General features: G+C 47.4%; 1 protein-coding gene across 1 annotated transcript in view; it reads right to left on the reverse strand.

Moving 5' to 3' along the window:
- Positions 1 to 525: 525 nt before the first annotated feature.
- QSOX1 (quiescin sulfhydryl oxidase 1) overlaps positions 526 to 16,471 on the reverse strand; it is a 96,036-nt gene continuing 80,090 nt past the window's right edge. Inside the window, exons 10-12 of the mRNA XM_048497415.1 lie at positions 14,853 to 14,997; positions 12,957 to 13,133; positions 526 to 6,839 (exon numbers count right to left, since the gene is read on the reverse strand). Coding sequence (XP_048353372.1) covers positions 5,998 to 6,839; positions 12,957 to 13,133; positions 14,853 to 14,997 — 1,164 coding nt within the window. The 3' untranslated portion in view covers positions 526 to 5,997. The remainder of the gene's footprint in view (positions 6,840 to 12,956; positions 13,134 to 14,852; positions 14,998 to 16,471) is intronic.

A 16,471-nucleotide genomic window follows, 5' to 3' on the forward strand; every position in this document is an offset into this window, starting at 1 on the left:
GCCCTTTATCATGGTCTCAAAATGTTTGTCCTCCGCCTGAGCACAGTTATGTGTGTAAGTCATGGCATGTGATGTGTTCTGAACAAGCTCTGAGCCACTCTTGAGACTGGAGAATTGAAAAGTCTGTTCCCCCCATCCTTTGCCCTGCATTTTTTTTTCACATGAAGTCACATCTGACTTATGGCAACTCCTGGTAGTGTTTCCAAGGCAAGAGCTGTTCAGAGGTGGTTTGTCACTGCCTGCCTCCACGACATTCCTTGGTGCCTCCCATCCAATGACAGTGCTGACCCTGCTTAGCTTCTGAGACTGGGCTAGGCCAGGGGTCTGCAACCTGTGGCTCTCCAGATGTTCACAGACTACAATTCCCATCAGCCCTTGCCAGCATGGCCAATTGTAGTCTATGAACATCTGGAGAGCTGCAGGTTGCAGACCCCTGGGTTAGCCTGTGCTATCCAGGTCGGGGCTTGTCCTTCGTTGCTGTGACATAAATACAAAACCAAAAAACTGGGGTCCGACACAAATACATTTATTAACAAAAATAAATTTATTCCGCTAACACAGAGAGACACAGGAGAGATCAAGGGCATTCCTGAACGACAGCTGTGCTGGAGGAACATGGAAGAGACAGCATGCTAAGCTAGTGGAGCTAAAAAGGCGAGAGTAAATCAAAGAACCCGCCTCGAAAAATAGTTTCTTAATTGCTTCATTACGAAACTACAACTGAAGAATCTTGCAGGGTGATTGGAAGGAGGTGGTGCAGTAGTCGAAGAAAGCGCACTTATTCATACGATTCTTTAGTGGGCAATCTCTTCTCACAGTCTCTTCTTGAGGCAGACTGCCATCCAAACAGGCATTCTGGAAATTGTAAACATGCTCACGGGGCTTGGGGGGGGGGGGGGGGGACACATTTAGCTGACTTTGTATTGAAATAAACTGAAAATATCAGTTGGTCACTTTGGTTGATGTTCAGTACACACAACACCTTTCCATCCGCTCCCAATTCAGGTTACGGTCCAAATGCACATAGGCTTTGAGTTCAAGTTCTCGGCAACTTACAAATGTGTCAGATTACCAGGAGACTGAACCCCATTCCCCCCCACACACACACACGCTTGCACACACACCACAATTTTCCTCTCTTGCACATAACACCGTTGAAGGAGGGAGTGAGCCACAGGCAAGCACAGCAAAAGAAAAACATGGACCCACTTCTTGAAGAAGGTTCTGTTTTAACTCATTTTGTACACCTTTCATTGAGGGATCAAAAAAGGCACCAGCAAATCGTTCTCTGTATTTAGGGTCTGGCAAAGCTCAGGCTGCTGAGAATGGTATGACTGGGATTCCCAGCTGCCTTTAGCAGATTGTTTTTACATCTGACTGCTTCAAAAATCCCCCCCCCCCCGTTTAACTCATAAGGGAAAAAAATATTTGCGTAATGTTGCAGTTCTCTTTGGATTCTGCATGCAATTCAATGCTCCATCAGTGTCTTTGCACACGTCTGGGGCACCCCTAGTTATGGTTTGATGGCGTTGAAGGTATTGTAAAGCCTGAGAATCTGCAAAGGGACCCGTTTTTGTATGGCAAAAATACTTTCGGTCTTCAGACCACTGACTGGAGACAAGAGAAGTCCCCACGAATGCAGAAGTCAGCAGTCACTACCTTAGCTGCTAAGGGAGTCCAGCAAAAAGGCACTTCCGAACCATGCCCTGCCCTCTCCAGAGAAAGCATGACAGTTTGCCAAGCTGGCTTGAACACACCTGCCTCTAGCAAAGTTAACACTGAAGGCCCAACCGTCACTGCGAGAGATATACAAGAACGCAAGTGAACAGACTCTGGACACTTTTTATCAGAGGGTCTTCGCACAGTGACAGGCAGACAGGCACCCTGCCTGAAATAAATCTGCAGGTCTTTCCAAAGACTCAAATATTTTTTTTTTAAAGGTAACCTTGGCATATTTAGCAAACAAACATACAAATAAACAAACAGTTTAAAATTGATACAGAGACTTACTTCTTGCTCACTAGTACTCAGTGATGCTGGAGTGCAATGCACTAAGACCATTGTCTGAGGTATAGGCGAAGGTTCCTTTACCTCTCCAGATGGATTCTATAATTTTGAGTCAGCTCCCCTGCCAGCATGGCCAATTGGCCATACTGGCAGGGGCTAATGGGAATTGTAGTCCATAACATCTGGAGTGCCAAAGGTTTGCCACCACTGCCATATGCTGACATGCTGTTCATGTGAGGTGGAAACCATGCGCAACAGGAACACACAGGCAGAGGCGTGGGGATGGAGAGATAACGCCCGGGGCAAAACCTGCTCTGGGCGCCCACCGCCCCCTCCCACTGTCCCCGTGGGCCCCACTTATCTGGCTGGGCCGCTGCCGGGCACCCCTTAGCCCCACCGACCAAAGGAGCAGCCTGGCAGGGCGGGGCCGAAGGGAGGGGCATGGTGGTGATTCTCCGCCCCCCATGTGACCAGCTGGCGTGCACCCGGGGACATGTGACCCCACCTGTCCCCGTGAGCGTCCTGCCTCTGCACAGGTCTCCACAATGCATCTGATTTCGAATGATTGCATATCACACGAAGAGAGTAATCCATTGATTTTCCAGGCAGCTACAGTTTGAATGTATGCCCTCCAGGGTTCTGACATGTGCATGTCACTGCTGCACCTGCCCAGAAAATGCACACATGACCTCTTCACACAATAATCAATCGTGCTCTCAAAATGCATGACTCATGGGATTCCCACTCCAGAAGAACAGAATGCCAGTGTGTTCCATGCAAAGAGCTAGGTTGCTTTTCTTCAAAACTTGATTATTATCCAAGGCACATCCTGGAGAAACAAAAGGAGAACATGGAATGGCCAGCCTGCCTTTTAAAGGGCAGTTCTGTTAAGAATTATATTAAACCCCCAGCCCACTTCCATCCCATCCCATTCGAGCACCTGAACAACTCTAGACTTCCTGCTGATCAGCTAGACCATCCAGGAAGGGGTTCCAATGTCCCCTCCCCGCTTGTTTGGCACAAATGAAAATTGCCACCCCCCCAAAAGAGAAGTTGACCTACACAGTGCCACAAATTATCCGAATCCTCTGATAAGTTCAAGCAATGAGAAAATAGAAAGAAAAGGTAGTCAAGACTTGTCCCCTTCAAATGTTTCATCAGCAGACTTCTTGCTCCGTCCCCCAACCTCTTCCAAAATGGATTCAGGAGCTGAATGTAAAAAGGTGGCGGCAAATGGCCAAAACCATCTCTGCGCCCAGGACTGGAATTGTGTGGGAGTCGGGGGCAGGGGAAATAGAGACCAACCCAATGCAACAAGTTTATGACAAACAGGAAAGGCCGTCTCAGCAGAGCACCTGTTTCTAAGAGGGGAACCGGAAAAAGAAATACCTGTTTATTGTAGGGAGGGTGAAATATAAGGCACTTTTGCAAAAATATGAGCGTATTTGTTGCCAAAGGAAGAGGGGGGTGAACCAAGCTCAAAAGGTATCAGTATAATGTTAACAGTGAGGGGAAAGAAAAGCTGGGAGAAATGGTGTTTTGTTGAGGAACGCAAATTTTGCCAGATCTGCTTGTACCAAACCCTGCCCCATTTTTACGCTCCTTGATCATGGACATGACCGAACTCTTCAAGTCAATGATAGCAGGTACTTCTCTGCCATGAATGGAAGTCTGCTTTGTCTTATTTAAAAGCCGGATTATTGTCAGGACAAAGGCTCTAATACCTTCCCTGTCTTTCTGACTGTTCAGTACGATTCATGCCTTCGTCCATGGCACTGAAAGCTGTACACATGACTCCCCCTTCCATGCTTTATCCTTGCAACAATCTTGTGAGTCTGGGCAGTAACTACTTTTCAACCTAAGTCGCCTAAGTAGGTTCGTGTCTGAATGAGAATTTGAATGCAAGATGTGCCAGATTGTAGTATGACAGTCTAATCTCTACACTTTGCTGGCTGCTGCTTCCTGCTCTCTGCTAACCCTACCTGACCTTTATAACCAAGAAAACCAGACTGGCTCACCTTAGTACATGGGGTGCCATTATGACTATTAATTCATTCGGCTGGTGCTGTTCTAGTCCACTCTTGAGACCGCTCTGTTTTATCCTCTCCACCTTGAACTGGCAGGGGTCTTAGGGGTCCTCTATTACCTGTGACTATTCTATCCAATCAGAGTTTTAATATTATAATATAATAATCTATATTTAGCAAGGATTGTTAAATTGTCATATATTTATGTTGTGTAACAGCTTGATTATTGATGTATACGTCAGTGATCTTTGGTTGGAAATAAAAAAAAATTGGGGGGGGGGAGGGGAGAACCCTTCCAAAATCCTAACCACTGCTTCTGTTACTCATTTATTTTAGCCGCAAAGTCACAGCTGACTTACGGTGGCTCTGTCAGGTTTTCAAGACAAGAGGCATTGGGAGGTGGTTTGCCACTACTTCCTCCGCATCACACAGCAAAGCGTCCACGGCATCAGTGGGGATTTGAACTTGGGTTTCATGGGCTGCAGTCCAAAACCATAACCACTACGCTACACTTGCTCCCTTCTGTTATTTACTCACACAGAGAGAGTTATAGTTCCAATGATAATTAACCAGGTGGCCAAGTCTCCACCATCAAAAGAGGACATTCCCCTCCCGGACACTTTTGCCCAGTTCCCTTCTTTTCTGTCCCACTAACATTGATGGAATTCCAGGAGACTGGGGGACTGTAGTAGGGACAGCAGCATGAAGACCTATGGGTCAGGGGCCAGACCAAGAAGTAAATGGGCAGGCCAGCTAGCGGCGAATGGTCAAGGGAGGGAGGGAGCTCAGGTTGGCAGCAGACGCAAAAAATGCAGAAAAGATGGCAGCACGAGAGAGGGGCAGGTGAAGAACAGAAACCTGGCACAATGCTACAGCCATCGGTAGAGAGATTTCACCAGGTTGCACGGTCTGTTTATCTGCGACATTTAAACTTTCTTACCAAAATTACAGACAGTGGGGGGAGGGGGAAAGAGTTCTGTATGTGTTTAAAAGAGAAGGATCAGCGGCCAACTCAGCATCCCTCACATGCCAACTTCTTCCTTTAATACGGTTTCACAATGGCTCAGAAGCTTTTGCATCCAGTTTCGTCTAACAGAACCCATCTCGAGGGGCCTCCCTGACGGACCAGTTTGGACTGTGCTTCCGTTTCTAAATTCACGATTGCCTAAACTGGGATTCTTCAAGATAGAAAAGGGCTCAGAGGTACCTCGATGCGGCATATAAATTCAGCCTCGTGCCCACAAAGTCCCATACTAAATAGTCTCTAATCTGAAAACAGCAGCTTTTTAAAAACGGCAAAGGAATATTTCAAAGCAGCTACTCTGCGGTTGGTTCCGAACTGGCCACGGGAGAACTCCTGCCAATCACTGAAGGAGGATTATGCTACATACACCTAGTGAGATCAGAATGAATCTGGCTTATTATCCCAAAGGAGACCACCCCACACACAAAGTAAGGACCCTCCCATTCAAAAAATAATAATCAAAAGGGCCTGGAACAGAATCCCACTCCCTTTTGACAATGAAGCTGATCCTCTGAAGATGCCGGCCACAGATGCAGGCGAAAAGTCCGGAGAGAATGCTGCTAGAACACGGCCATACAGCCTGGAAACCACACAGCACCCCAATGAAGCTGATTCCCACTCAACAATTTGTGCTCTGGAACATACAGGCAAATGTGAAGCGCACACACGCCGTGCAACTGTGAAGGATCCTGGATACTGACTTTGCACCCAAAAGCGGGGACCCCAACCCACCTCTCCTGTGTGCCACGTCTAGGTGTTTTAAAGCAAGAAGCAGCAAATGCGACCCAGCTCCCTTGAACAGCTGCCACGGTGCGTGCGTATTGCTGGACTTCATTTCTGTCACCAGAGTACAAATTGCGGGTGAGAAGTCACCATTATCAGGCCCGTCGCCCCTCTTCTGTTGTCTACCCTGTCGGCTGCAGCTGGCTCGCTTCTCTTTCAAGCCAACGGGAAGCCCGGGCGGCCCTTGTGGTACCTCATGCGCATGCGGAAAAAAGTATACATGCCCAACAGACACATGGAGGAGAGGAGGTACAGGACAATGCACAAGCTGACATCCAACCGGGAAAAGCCGACTCCCAGCAAGCGGAACCACTGGCTCCTTCTCAGGGTTGTCACGCCTGCCCTGCCGGGTTCCTCCTCCATGGCATCCACGATGTGCTGGCCTCCCGGGCCCTTGCGTCCCCAGACTGCGTCGTAATCAAAAGACTGGTTGCTCTCATCCTCCATCAGCACCAGCCCTGTGTCCCTCCTGCTCCTCCTGCGTCCCTCGTTGGCCTGGGCGGCCGCTTTCAAAGCCTTGCTCTTGTAATGCTGCTCACTGAAAGAATCCAGATCGACGATGTCATTCTCCAGCTCTTTCGTCTTTGAGCTCTTGCCAATCTTGATAATGCTTGGTCTGCGTGGCTCAGAAGCACCTATGTGGTCCGAGCTGGACCTCTTCTTCTCCTCCCTCCCTCGGTCTGGTCTTTCAGTCCTCTTGGAGTTGCTGTCAAGCTCCTCATCAGCTCCTGGGCCATTTTCTCCCCCTCCTTCCTCCAGGTTTCCTTCAGCTTCCAGGTCGTTCTCCTCGACATCTCGACCGTATCTCCCGGGTCGCCCCCTCCCAGAGGTCACGTACGCCATGTCTATGTTGCGCCGGGAGAAGTGAGACTTTAAGAACCTCAAGACAGCCCTCTCGTCCCACATGCGTCTCCCATTGATGATTAATTGGCACGACCAACACAAAGCATGGGGAGGCCACTGGATCTTGGGAAATTTGGGGTCGTCGCTTTTGGTACCTGAAAAAGGAAAACCAAAGTGAACTTTAAGACATTGCCATTATAAAGATGAAAGGATGTCCTGAAACAATGTTTTGGGTGGACAGTGGACAACCCGGGCAAGAACATAGCTGGCTCTCATCTCCCCCACCCCCTTTTAATCTGAAAAAAAATGTAAAACTTAATTTTCTCTGGTTTACAGGGGGAGTTGAAGACTGTCTCTACCTCTATAGAGAGGAAGGCAGAGTTGGGTTCCCTTTTTCAAAATGGGTGCCGTGCAGTATTCCCCTCCCTTCAAAGCCCTTTTTTCATTTCCCAACTAAGCCATGTTGTAGCATTGGTCCTACCCCAAAGCACGGAACAATACCCACATAATGCCATAATTTAACATCACCAGCTTTCTGCCCTTGTTCTTAGAGGAAGATACCTGCAGATCCCATCACAGGCAAGAACATGTCTTTGCTCATTAAAGCAAAAAAAAAAAAAAACCATGAACATTCTGCTCCATTGTGTCCTGCATGGTTCCATAAGAAGATATTTTATCGAACCCCATCTTAATCTCGATCTTTTGAACTCTGATATGGACAAGACTCGGTTTCTCTTAAATGACTGCTGCCCAAGAAGAACAGAGGATGTGGCCAAAATTTTAGCAATGGCACTCAATCCCAGACTTTTGTAACTTTTTAAAAAATCTTTTTTTAAATTTTTAATTGCATTTCTATGTCAATAAAGGTTATTTGTATTTTGCATTTCAGGTAAGAAAGGAGAGGGGGAGAGAAGAACCAGTGTGGTCCCCCCCATCAAAATCACCCCTGCAACTGGGGCTTTTGTACAGGCAGAAAAAAGGGAAGGGGCTGCAGTGCCATCCCAGGGACAGCTCTCTCTCTCTCTCTCTCTCTCTCTCTCACACACACACACACACAAACACACACACACACACACAATTACTTAATTTATCATGTGAAAAAAACTGACAGGAAGAGAGTGTATGGGTATGAAAGCTGGACAATGAAGAAGAAGAAGAAGAAGAAGAAGAAGAAGAAGAAGAAGAAGAAGAAGAAGAAGAAGAAGAAGAAGAAGAAGAAGAAGAAGAAGAAGAAGAAGAAGAAGAAGAAGAAGAAGAAGAAGAAGAAGAAGAAGGAGGAGGAGGAGGAGGAGGAGGAGGAGGAGGAGGAGGAGGAGGAGGAGGAGGAGGAGGAGGAGGAGGAGGAGGAGGAGGAGGAGGAGGAGTTTGGATTTATATCCCCCCTTTCTCTCCTGCAGGAGACTCAAAGGGGCTTACAATCTCCTTGCCCTTCCCCCCTCACAACAGACAACCTGTGAGGTAGGTGGGGCTGAGAGAGCTCTGAAAAGCTGTGACTAGCCCAAAGTCACCCAGCTGGTGTGTGTGGGAGTGCACAAGCTAATCTGAATCCCCCAGATAAGCCTCCACAGCTCAGGCGGCAGAGCCGGGAATCAAACCCGGTTCCTCCAGATTAGATACACGAGCTCTTAACCTCCTACGCCTTTGAAATGTGGTGTTGCAACTAGTGGTGCAGCGCCAACGGGGCCAGGTGGGGCGCGACTCCCTGGGCGGAGCAGCGGAGGGGGCGTGACTGTCTCACGGAGGGGGTGTGGCATGGCGTTCTGGGGCGCATGCCCTGTGCGCAGTTCCCCCTTGCTCCGCCTCTGGTTGCAACAGAGTGGTATGGATACTGTGGACCGCCAAAAAATCCCAAATAAGTAAGTTCTAGGTCAAATCAAGCCTGACCTGTCCCTAGAGGCTAAAATTACTACAGTGGAACCTCGGTTATTGTTGCCATCGGTTTTCATCAGTTTCGGTTTTCGTCAGGTGGCTCCAGAGCCACAGAGCTATCATCACTTTTTGATATGGTGACCCACAAATCCAAGCTGACTTGGGATGGCGACCAACCCACTTGAAACAAATGCACAGCGTAAACCAATCAATAAAACACCCAAAGCCTCCAATCCACTTCCACAGGCTTCGTGCCCTACTCTTCGGTCCGGACCCACCAGCTGGGAAACGCTGCTTTTTATAGCTCTTTGCCCTGTTCATCTCTGCAGACGGAGAGGTGCCAGCTTGCCAGTCCCGCCAGCGTTCAGGCTGAGCTCACGGATTTGAACCGCAGCCTCCCGTGTAAAAAAAGCCAGCTTACATGGATGTGTATAAGCATTCGGCTCCAAAGCCAAGGAACAACAGCCAACATTTTTAATTAAATCAGAAGTTGCTGGGCTTTGACCACAAAGGGGGAGGGAAGAGTTTCCACTCAGTCCTGTTTAAATCCGTCGGAAAGAAAAGCACACATAGAATCAGATGGGAAATGAATGCAGAACGGCTAAGATTTTGATGTGCACACACAAGCTGTACATCCCCTTCCACCAAACCACTCAAAAGTGCCCCCGCCTTCCAGTTACCCAAGATCTACCTTGCTCATGGTCCAACAAGCACAGTATGTTGTTTCCAGCAACCTTTAGCTGGATGCTTCTGGCAGCTCACGAGCACCAGCTCTGAAAGGTCTGATATCCAGACAGCCTTGGAGGGATATCCAATTACATCCCGCAGGCCTTGGCCATGAGCACAGATTAAAATGCTGGTCAGGGAGGTGCAGGGAATCCACTTTGCAGCCATCTCTCTTCCCAGCGCGGCGTAGTGGTTAAGAGCCGTGGACTCTAATCTGGAGAAGCAGGTTTGATCCCCCAACCCTCCACCTGAGCAGCAGACTCTTATCGGGTGAAATAGATTTGTTTCCCTGCTCCTGCTGGGTGACCTTGGGCTAGTCGTAGTTCTCTCAGAACTCTCTCAGCCCCACCTACTTCACAAGGTGTCTGTTGTGGGGAGAGGAAGGGAAAGGAGCTTGTAAGCTGCTTTGAGACCCCTTGCAGGAGAGAGAAATGGGGCACAAATCCAAATTCTCCCCCTTCTCCTAAATCACAGGGACAATTAGCTAGGAAGAGTCAGGTTGGATATTTTTTTATATGCATTAACTGATATGCTCATGGGTTCCTTTAATCCCTCTGACTTGAGATCTAGTGGCAATCATTAGGGAATGCTGACAGTCCATAAACGTCCGAATTCAGGGCATGACGACAGTGGAGAACAATGACCATGACCATCAGTTGGTTCTCGGCATCCCCTACTTTGGCCTACTTTGGCATTTGCAGTTCAACGTGAGGCGAAGGAACTGTCAACATTCCTTCTCAACTGCTGACAACAGCCTCGTCGTTTTGGAAATGGACTCTCTGCACGTCCTCAGGAAATCCTGAAGAAGATTTAATACGTTGAAAGTGGACGTTATCCACCCTGGGCTTGAATAAATAAGTGGGGATGGGGAAACCATGTAAAATAAATAACGCTGAAGCTGCATTAACTGGTGTTGAAGTCTATGCCTCAAAAAGGGGGTAATTGCATCCCAGGGGAAAGGGAAGAGGGCACAAAAAGGAAACAATTCTTTTGATTGCCGGACTTGGAAAATGAGCCCCTCCCCTCTCTTCTCCTCATCTGTCAACAGAAGCCACCAACTCCTCCCCATGTCAGAGGCAACAGGCCTGGGGAACAACGGACTGCATCTGTGCATGACTGAGTGTGGGGGGAAGGGGGGGGGGAGAAAGGAGCATTTGGAGAGGAGGGTCCTCTCAGGGCACGTGTCTGACGGCCTTTGGAAGACCCCAGGCTGAGAAGATTTAGTAGCTGCCTCTCTGACTCTGGCACCACCAACTGTGTGTACCGCCATTGTCCGGGGCCATCAGTTCCTCCCCGCCCCTTGTCCTGCCTTCTCACATTTCGACCTTCCTCCTTTGCCACAGAAAGGAAATAAGGGGTAGTCCACTGAGACCAATGTGAGAGGAGGAGGAGAAGGGGGGTTGGTCTGCCTCCTGTTTCTCTCCAAATTCCTGTGCCCACAAGATGGGTGCATCAGCAGTTCAGCGAAAAATGTGGAATGCCGTGCTCCTTCCTCAGCAAAGGCACACCGTACAGTGACCTATGAAAACTGGGGCAGTCTGCTTAAACAGATTTCAATTCATAAATAGATGCTTTTTCCTTTTCACTCAGTGATGGCAAAGTAAAAAGCCAGACCAGAGCATCTCAGAGCCCAATTATTTCATCTTCTGTCTTCTCACCCCACCTTCATTACTCAGGGTCAAAGGGGCTGAGGAAAATGGGTGGGCTAGATCAGTTAGATTGCAACTGGAATGAGGGAGGGCAGTCATCTGCAGATGACTGCAGAATGAAGAGCAAGAAAAGAGCAGGTTTGTTATTTACTTATATGCCACTGTCCCCAAAATAAGATCAACTGGTTTCCAAATGTTACGTTATGTTTTCAACACAAGTGCTGTTGCTTCGGGAAAGCATCTCATTATATAAAGCTTGAAAAACAAATCATACTCATAAGCCTGGCAACTGGCAGGAAGGCAGAAGCAGGGAAATGGGGTGAGTGGGGCACATGTGAAATGGTTACATCGCTTCCGGGGGAAACCTGGAAGTGATATAGGGTAGTTCTAGGAATCGCCACCAGAAACACTGTAGGTAAATGAGAGATTTTTCAGGGGATTGCTAGAGCTACTCTATGTCTCCATTCTGGGAAAATCCAGAAGCGATACGGCAACGTCAGTGATGTTGCTGCCCCCTTGCCCTGCTACTCTCAGCAGCACACAAAGAGGGCCACCTATAGGAGACATCGCATTACTGCAGGAGGCCTGGCAGCCCTAGGTACTCGGCATCTCTGTACAACAAACCGGAAGTTCTATTTGGGTTTCCTGAGCGCAGAAAGATCCAGTCAAAAGTGGTTGAAACTTTGGTCAGCTTAAAGACAAACAAAATCCCTGCAGGAACCTAGACTGTAATTTACAGTTTGTTGCTGTAGCAACTCTACTCTGGAGTAAGACGAAAGAGATTTTTCATAAAGCTTTGCCTGGAGGAAAACAAATGCACTGTGAAATTTGGAAAGCAGCTTGTCAGTTGTTTTTAGGTGCTTTGCAGCCGCTGGTTTTTGCCTTCCTTTGGTAATCTAATCCCGTCACCAGCCTCTATGATATTGGCAGGGTCGGCCTTAGGAGCTGCGGGGCCAAATTGGGAACATTTTTGGTGGAGTTTCTGAGTAACAGCCAAGGTCTGTAGAATCATAGAGATATAAGTAAAGTCTATTACAGACTTTATATGTCTATGGTAGAATGGAAAACAATCAAAATATGAGCTTAAAAGTGCATGTGAGTTAATGGACGAAAGAGATCTAAGCTACATTTTAATATAAAATTGCATACATGTAAGCCTACAAGTAAACAAACAAAATGTGTATATCACCTTTGAAAAGTGCGTGTGGTGTTAGGTGTATGTTGCAACGTATTGTGTGTCCTTGACAAGACTAGATTACCCTAGTGTGGGGCCAGGCCAAGTTTTTTTTTCAACTGTCTTGATGGGTCACATGACCTCACGTGGCACAAACTGTCTATCCCACGGCTGTGTCTTCAGTTGACGAAAAAGAGGAAAATTCCCAAAGAAATGCAGGAGGGGGCCACCTCAATGAAGGCTAGAGACTGTAGGGTGAGGTTCAAACATTACCATGAGTGGCACAGCTGCTGCCTCCTGTGTGGCTCTCACAATGCTCCAGACAAGAGTGTGCATGTCTTATCTTTGGTCCACATGATTAGGATAGACCAATGGGTATGTACCATTGCTGGCGGCACACCTCCTCACAGGGCTGATTGGAGCAGCGACAACAACCAAAGCCTTGATCTCCAATGTGGAGCCCATGGGCACCATTATGCCCACCAATGGGTATCCTGATGCCTATGTGGTTCTTCCCCAAAGTATCTTTTTCCCAAGACAGAGGTTCAATCCTGGCTTTTAGGAAAACCTGGAAACAACTGATTTAATAGGAAGAGGACGGCTGGCTTTCAACTTCCCAACATTTTGCAAATGGCCCCAGCATCTCCTGGCAGTCATTTTGTAGTGGTAGCCAAAATTCCCACAGGTTCAACAAGATTGGGGATCCCTGAATCAAGGTAACAGACTGATAGGGTCTAAACCAGGGGTCTGCAACCTGCGGCTCTCCAGATGTTCATGGACTACAATTCCCATCAGCCCCTGCCACCATGGCCAACAACAGCCGTCAGCAAGCACCTTAGTAGCAGTGCCCTCACCTGCCAAACGAGCATTAACTCGGTTATGCCTTGACCAAAGCCAGAGAACAGCGCCGTCTTTGCTCTTCACTCGGTGCATGGATTCGGCAGCCATGCCTTCAAAATGATCCGCACACTCCCGGCAACCAAAAAAGTAATGGACATATCTTCTCATCGTTGGAAGGACTTCTGATGACGCTAGAGACAAAAAAAAAACAGAAAGAAGAGCCAGTCCCGTTAATCTGAGAAGAACTGACAGGTAAGGGAAGATATCAATTTTTTAACGTCCTTCGGGGTGCTTTCAAACTCTGTTTTCCTCTCCAAAGCGAGGCTGCCCCTGAAGCCATCATATAAAACTGTTTTCAGGAGGGGGGGGAATTTGCACCAACACTAGCAGAGGCAGCGACATTACTTCACAGTACCAAACTCCTACAGTGCTGTGTGGCACAACCAAGTCAAGGACAAAGTAGATGTTTCACTGCTGACCTAGGTCACCAGACTGGAGGAGTGGATGGCATAATTTGCAGTGGAAAAGTGACCAGAGGGGAAGGACTGATGAAGCTTCCAGCTGTCTGGGTTAATGGCCGATATTTGCTACATCAAGCACAACAGCAGCTATAGGAAGAGGGAGTGCGGAGGAATAGAAGAGAGTGCGGAGGCACATGCAGTGAAGTCCCCTCCACACCACCCACTGTTTCTCCAATGAAAATCATGTTCTTCTCCCCATTTTCTCCTTGGCATACTTTTGGTTCTCCTGGGGGGAATAAACTGAGCTAGCAGGGTGGACAGTATAGCAGAGAAGCATTTCACTGTTGATACAAGCTACCGCTGTTTGAGCACATATCTGAGAACGCACCCAGCATATTTATACCTGCTCTAGCATCTTCAAGACATAGGTTTTTATACTTTGATCATTCTTACGCACATGCATGTGCTTTTTTCCATCAGGGTCTTAAAACATATGCCCATACACACACCCTTATAATACTGCATATGGACAATTGCATTTGTTCACCCCTCAAAACCTCTCACTCTAGGTCAGGGGTCTGCAACCTGCGGCTCTTTCAGCCTTATACTGCGGCTCCGCGTGGCCTGGAGGTCGGAGGGTAGCATGGGCGTGTCCCTCCAGCCCTCCGGAGCAGCACTGGAAGGAAAGGTGAGTGGAGGGGCTGAACCAGAGGCATCTCCAAGCGGAGCCACCTCTAAGGTTCGGTAGATCTTCGGGGCTGTGAAAAACAGGTCCAAATGGCTCTTTGGGTGGTAAAGGTTGCTGACCCCTGCACTAGGTGCTGAAAAAGAGACGGAGAAAATTAAAATACTATCCAAAGACACTTGACATATCCATGGGGTTTTGAACTGTCCACTTCCTCCTTGTCTTCCAGAGGAAAAAACAGCAATAGCAAATATGCGCAAAGTTCAGAGGAAAGAGCATGACACTGCGACAGATGATGTGCTTTACACCCAGAACGCCCCATGTTCAGTCCCCAGGATGGCAAGTTATGGGGAAGACTTCCATCTGAGCCCCTGGACAGCAGCTGCCAGTCACAGCACGCAATACTGACCAATGGTCTGATTCCATATAAGACAGTATCATGTGTTCTCTGACCATAAAAAGACAATGTTGGAACAGTGATTAGGATCCAAGCCAGTACAAGATATTTGCACAAATGAATGATGGACAAGTCAGTGGAGCAAAGCAAATAAGAAACAGAGCACCAATCGAGACTTGAAATCAAAAAGATGGACTCAGGAAGAGATGCAGACTAAAATGAAACAATCTCAGAGGAAGGGTGCCAAAAATAGTGCAGACAGGCCAACAGTGATGGCTGATCTCAGATGTGAATCCAGAACTTCATGTTCAATCCTTTCATAGTTGTGATTTCAACATCTCAATAGCCAAGAAGGTGTTTCACTTACAGGTAAACCTGGGACTCGCCACAGCTTCCTGCACTGTGAGGAGGTGGAAGAGCGTCCAGAGCGAGCATGGATAACCTCGGTACTCGGATTTGCTTCCTTGACAACCAACCCAGGTTGGGGTCTCTGGAAGCCAGGCATAAGGAAGCTGCAAGACAAGGCAGAAAAAAGATGTCCTGGTATACCTGCAACATCTTTTACACAATAAATTCACTGTTCTTTACATAATAAATTCATTCTGCTGCAGATGGTACACTCCCCACTTTTCAAGTCTTTTAGAAATATTACATTAAATACCAATTTCACATCTGGTTTTTGAATATCCTCCTTCCAGATCACAGAGAATATTCAGGCTAGTCAGTGTGGTGTAGTGGTTAAGAGCAGGTGCACTCTAATCTGGAGAACTAGGTTTGATTGCCTGCTCTGCCACTTAAGCTGTGGAGGCTTATCTGGTGAACCAGATTAGCTTGTGCATTCCAACACATGGGTGACCTTGGGCTAGTCATAGTTCTTCAAAATTCTCTCAACCTCACCCACCTCACAGCGTGTTTGTTGTGGGGAGAGGAAGGGAAAGGAGATTGTAAGCTCCTTTGAGTCTCCTTACAAGAGAGAAAGGGGGGATGTAAATCCAAACTCTTCTTCATCATCATCCTTTGAAGAAATGGAAAATACTGGTTCTGGTGGGTTTTTCGGGCTGTGTGGCCGTGGTCTGGTGGATCTTGTTCCTAATGTTTCACCTGTATCTGTGGCTGGCATCTTCAGAGGTGTATCACAGAGGGAAGTCTGTTAAACACTGTGTAACAGACTTCGACAATAAACCATCGACAATAAATTAAAAATAGTTTTCCCAGACGATTTCAGGACACAACCCACCCACCCCCACTCCCAACTCCCCCCCAAAAGAGACAGAATGAATGGTGTTCAATATCCACTAATTGTTGTTTAACAAGTTATAAACTATGAAAGTGAGATGCCACAGGTATTTTAGCTTTAATTCTCATTTAAAAGAAAAAATGTTAATCGTAATTTGGAATGCATTATCCTAAATGTACACCATTCCTCAAACAATTATCACATGAGCAAAATCTCCTTGGGCACACTATAGATCTGTTCTCAGTCCATGTGAGAAAATATTGAGGCCCAACAGAACCCCTACAATAGCTAATGGCAGATCCCTGAATGTACTTCCCAATTTGCTGCACAGCGGCATGCTGCAGCAGATCTTTGAAGATCCCTTTGACAGACTAACTGGTGTAGAAAATTCCCTGGAAATGGAAAACTACAAGGACACGAAATTTTCATTTCATTTTATTTTAATGTATTAGGTTTAATAAGACTGCCCCTCCCCTTCCACGCTCAGGACAGCTTACAACATAGATATGAAACATAAAATCATCTAAACATATTAAAACATTGAAGTGATTTCTGATCAATTCAGCTATTTAATCCAAGAGGCAACGATCCTGTAAGTGTGTGGGTAGATTCACTGGCATCCCAATGGAAAGCATGGAAAAAAGAAGGGGAAGGGCTGGGAAGGGGAAGGGAGGGGGCCAAATGGCACTAAGGGTGCCTCAACCATACGCTTGGTGGAACAACTCTGCCTTATAGGCCCTGAGGAACTG

The sequence above is a fragment of the Sphaerodactylus townsendi genome, linkage group LG05 (genome assembly GCF_021028975.2).
Source record: "Sphaerodactylus townsendi isolate TG3544 linkage group LG05, MPM_Stown_v2.3, whole genome shotgun sequence".
In the NCBI taxonomy this organism is placed as follows: Eukaryota; Metazoa; Chordata; class Lepidosauria; order Squamata; family Sphaerodactylidae; genus Sphaerodactylus; species Sphaerodactylus townsendi.